Genomic DNA, 5,138 nt, shown 5'->3' with positions numbered 1-5,138 from the left:
AGGCTGGAGTGCAGTGGCACAATCTAGGCTCACTGCAAGCTCCGCCTTCCGGGTTCATGCCATTCTCCTGCCTCAGCCTCCCGAGTAGCTGGGACTACAGGCGCCCACCACCACGCCTGGCTAACTTTTTGTAGTTTTAATAGAGACGGGGTTTCACCGTGTTACCCAGGATGGTCTCGATCTCCTGACCTCGTGATCTGTCCGCCTTAGCCTCCCAAAGTGGGGACTACAGGTGTGAACCACCGCGTCCAGCCTGCTCTTAGCTTTTACGTAAGATATTTCTAGGCCAGGTACAGTGGCTCACGCCACTTAGGTGGGAGGATCACTTGAGCCCAAGAGGTGGAGGTTGCAGTGAGCCAAGATCGCACCACTGCACTCCAGCCTGGGCGACAGAGTGAGACTCTGTCCCAATTAAAAAACAAAAACAAAAACAAAAAACTAAACTCAAGAAGAAAGGAAATGATGGAGGAAACAATACAATGCATAAAAGGCTAAAGTGCTGACTAGCATACTCATGTATTACATAACGTCTAAAGTAAGCTTATTAAAAAGTCATTTATGGGCTGAGCACAGTGGGTCGTGCCTGTAATTCCAGCACTTTGGGAGGTGGAGATGGCAGAATTGCTTGAGCCTGGGAGGCATAGGCTATAGTGAGCCTGAGCGACAGAGTGAGACCCTGTCTCAAAAAAAACCCAAAAAAGTCACTTATGGCTCCAAGTTCAGAAGGGAAAAATACAAACCCTGGAAAGTCTTTAATGCAGCTGACTCAAGTTAAAACTGAATGAACACATCATAAGTTACTTAAAATATGACAAATACAAACAGGCCTTCACTTATTTAATTATTTCATGTAATAATATGCTGAGTCAGCACAGTTCTGAGTTAAATGAAAGACACTCATTGCACTCCTTTACAGCTGAAACAGGATTCTTGGAGATTCTTTGAGAAAGTGTTTGAATTTGGGGATAAAAACCTCACTTCTATTATTCAGAAGTCTTGGAAAGAAAAGATGAAAATAAAAAATGAATTTTTTTAAAAAAACCTCATCTCTGGACATTAAACTTATTATATAATGTTGATAATCCTCATACTATATAAATTTTTTTTTTGAGATGGAGTCTCACTCTGTTACCTAGGCTGGAGTGCAGTGGCACGATCTTGGCTCACTGCAACCTCTGTGTCCCGGGTTTGAGTGATTCTCCTGCCTCAGACACATACTATATAAAAGTAAAGACCCACAGAGCTTAAATGTTCAACTGAATCTGGTGTTTTGTTGGCTAAATGTTAGGGTTGTAACATTATTTAATAATCACATGCCCGCTGGGGTATTCATTCCTTCCCCCAGTATGAAATCTAACACTGATGGAGACACCATTAACTAACGCAAACAGACAGCTAAAGACTGTAGTAGTGTAGTATCTCTCAAACTGTGATTATAGTGGCAAGAAAATCCAAAATGTACACCATTCAACTTTAGCCCTAACCCCTTCACAGACTGACAGCCTACTTGGTATATCAAAAAGATTTAGACCAGGGCAAGTTCCGCCACCAAAACCACCTCTGTTACTGAAAATCTTTTCAGATTTGAGAACTTAAAGCTGTTATTATTATTTTTTTTTGTAGAGATGGGGTCTTACTATGTTGCCCAGGCTGGTCTCGAACTTCTGGCCTCAAACAATCTGCCCGCCTTGGCCTCCCAAAGGGCTAGGATTACAGGTGTGAGCCAATGCTCCCGCCCTTAAAGCAGTAAACTACTCAAGAAGTAGTCCCCTAAGCAGTAAGGTCATTTCTTTATTTTTAATTTTATTTATTTATTTATTTATTTTTGAGATGGAGTCTTGCTCTGTTGCCCAGGCTGGAGTGCACTGACATGATCTCAGCTCACTGCAACCTCCACCCTCTGGGTTCAAGCAATTCTCCTGTCTCGGCCTCCCTAGTAGCTGGGATTACAGGCGTGCGCTACCATGCCCGGCTAATTTTTGTATTTTTAGTGGAGACAAGGTTTCACCATGTTGGCCAGGCTTGTCTCAAATTCCTGAACTCAAGTGATCTACCCACCTCGGCCTCCCAAAGTGCTTGGATTATAGGCATTGAGCCACCGTGCCTGGCCACATCATTTAAATAAAGACTGGTATGGATTTGATTCCTAACTAGGGGGTGAGGCACATCCTATTTAAGGGAAGGTAGGGGCATTTACATCTGCATCTCACCACCCCTCCCTGAGACTGATGAATTTCTCTTCATTGAGAATCACTGCTACATTAGAAGGACATAATAGGGCAAAAAAAGGGCCGGGCGTGGTGGCTCACACCTGTGATCCCAGCACTTTGGGAGGCTGAGGCGTGAGGGACTACTTAAGCTCAGAGTTCATGACAAGCCTGGGCAATATGGCAAGACCCCATAATTACAAAAATTTTTTTTAAAAAAATTAGCTGGGCATGGTGGCGTGCACCTGTAGTCCCAGCTATCCGGGTGGCCGAGGTCAGAGGATTGTTTCTCAACAAAGGAAGTAAAGGAAGTAAAGGCTACAGTGAGCCATGATCATGCCACCGTACTCCAGCCTGGGTGAAAGAGGGAAACCCTGTCTGGAAAAAAAAAAAAAGAAAGAAACAAAACAAAAAGCCATTGGGGGTATTGTCTCTGTTAGTTAAACTCTGTGTACCCAAATTGGGAAAGTTAACATTACTTCAAAACACATGAAGAAAAACTTAACAACTGTAACCACCACAAACATAGGAAGGAAGAAGGCAGAAATGTCAGATTTCCTGATGTTACTACAGGCTAAGTGGAGGTAAAAAGGTGTGCAGTGAAAATGCATCCTGAGGGCTGGAAAATGTGGCAATTGTAGATCAGTCTCTTTTAAATGCTGACGCACCAGTACATTTGTGAAGGACAGCAATGCTGATTAGGGTAGGTTAAGTACCAAGAGTCAACATATGAAAGGACTCCCCTGTTCCCGGGAATTCCTTCAGAGCCTCCAAATGTGCAGTCTCTTCTCTAAGAAGGGAGATGCCAGACACTTTATATGCTTCATGGGATACCTCATTTAATCCTCCCAACAATCTGCTGAGGTGAGCATCATCACACCTCATTTTATAGATGAGGAAATTGAACCCCAGAGAGTGAATTGACTTAAGATTTAAACACTTACGTATAGCAATCACAGCGAAGGTCACCAGCAATTGTTTCCAAATTTACATCTGCATCCAGTGGTGGTTTGGTACCATTCTAAGTAAGAGAGAAAAATGATTTTTCATTGAAGTTTTAAAGACCATGCCGGGCATGGTGGCTCATCCTTGTAATCCCAGCACTTTGGGAGGCCAAGGTGGGCAGATCACCTGAGGTCAGGAGTTCGACACCAACCTGGGGAACCTGGTGAAACCCCGTCTCTACTATAAATACAAAAATTAGCCGGGCATTATGGTACACACCTGTAGTCCCAGCTACTCAGGAGGCTGAGGCATGAGAACTGCTTAAGCCCTGGAGGTGGAGGTTATAGTGAGCAGAGATCACGCCACTGCACTCCAGCCTGGGCGACAGAGTGAGACCGAGTCTCAAAATAAAGATAAAGACCATATTCATCTACATAATAGGTTCTTAATAATGGCTGTTTGACTAAATGAGTATAACTGACTTCCAGACCAGTGCTGTTAAGATTTATACAAATTTCAATGTTGAGAAATGAGGCTAAGAAGCAGATTCCAAACTTGAGAAAGCTAAAGGCAAACAATTTATGCTCATGAAGTTTGAGGAATTTGTGTACAGCTGCAGCAAATACTAAACACCATCAACAAGAATGAACCAGCACCTCGATCTTTCCAAAGGTGAAGAAACACATTTCCTTTCCAGCTTAAATACGGCAAATACTTAAGCAATGCTTAGTGTTGGTATGAGGCTGGCTAGGACGGGAGAAATAATACTGAACCTGGCCGGGAGAGAAGGAGCAGTATTTGCTCTATAATAAAAGCACAAAGTCCTCTGAGCTCAGTATATTCTTTCTTAATCATTTATCTAACACTCAATCCTGATTTTGGTGCCAATTCCCCTTCAGCTCATTTCAAGAGACATTAGCAATGACAAGTATGCTGCAACTTAGAACTCAGAATTTCTCATGAGACTGGATGTAGAGAAAACAAACCAACACAGAGTTTTAACACTTAATCCAGTACCTTGCTTGCATACATTATGTTTAATAATATTTTTAGTGACAAACTGCAGAGGCAAACAAAACGAGCTTTGTCTTCCCCCTAGGGTCTTGCTCTGTCGCCCAGGCAGGAGTGCAGTGGAACAACCACAACAGACTTGACCTCCTGGGCACAAGAGATCCTTCTACCTCAGCCTCCGGAGGAGCTGGAACTACATGCGACCATGCCTGGCTAAGCCTGAGTCAAGATCGCAACACTGCACTCCTGAGTAGCTAGGACTACAGGCACATGCCACCACACCTGGCTAATTTTTTTTATTTTTAGTAGAAATGGGGTTTGGCCAGGCTGGTCTCAAACTCCTGGCCTCAGGTGATCTGCTCACCTCAGCCTCCCAAAGTGTTGGGATTACAGGTGTGAGCTACCGGGTCTGCTTTTTTTTAGAGATGGGGTCTTGCTATGTTGCCTAGGCTTATCTCAAACTCCTGGTCTCAAGCAATTCTCCTGCCCCAGCCTCCCAAAATGCTGGGATTACAGACATAAGCCACTGCACCCAATCAAAACAGTTTTTAATTATTTAAAATGTGTGACAGTTGGATGGTAAGCTTATGAGTATTTGCTTATTATTCTCATTCATAACCTATATATACATTGCATATGTTCTTTCCTGTGTAGCAAATACTGTATTATTAAGTAACTATTTTAAGAAGAAACACGGCCGGGCGTGGCAGCTCGCACCTGTAATCCCAGCACTTTGAGAGGCCGAGGAGGGCAAATCACCTGAGGTCAGGAGTTTGAGACCAGCCTGGCCAACATGGTGAAACCCCGTCTCTACTAAAACAAAAATTAGGGGGGCATGGTGGCGTGTGCCTGTAATTACAGCTACTCGGAAGGCTGAGACAGGAGAATCACTGGAACCCAGGAGGCCGAGGCTGCAGTGAGCCGAGATCATACCACTGCACTCCAGCCTGGGTGACGGAGACTTGGTCTCAAAAA

At 43.9% G+C, this 5,138-nt stretch overlaps 1 protein-coding gene across 1 annotated transcript in view; it reads right to left on the bottom strand.

Moving 5' to 3' along the window:
• Positions 1-5,138, bottom strand: part of NVL (nuclear VCP like) — a 106,197-nt gene that overhangs the window by 5,921 nt on the left and 95,138 nt on the right. Inside the window, exon 20 of the mRNA XM_017869945.1 lies at positions 3,152-3,228. Coding sequence (XP_017725434.1) covers positions 3,152-3,228 — 77 coding nt within the window. The remainder of the gene's footprint in view (positions 1-3,151; positions 3,229-5,138) is intronic.

Source organism: Rhinopithecus bieti, unplaced genomic scaffold (assembly GCF_001698545.2).
Source record: "Rhinopithecus bieti isolate Rb0 unplaced genomic scaffold, ASM169854v2 scaffold_1673, whole genome shotgun sequence".
Classification (NCBI taxonomy): Eukaryota; Metazoa; Chordata; class Mammalia; order Primates; family Cercopithecidae; genus Rhinopithecus; species Rhinopithecus bieti.
The sequence above is the reverse complement of the archived record's forward strand: the minus strand, read 5'-3'. Positions and strand labels throughout refer to the sequence as shown.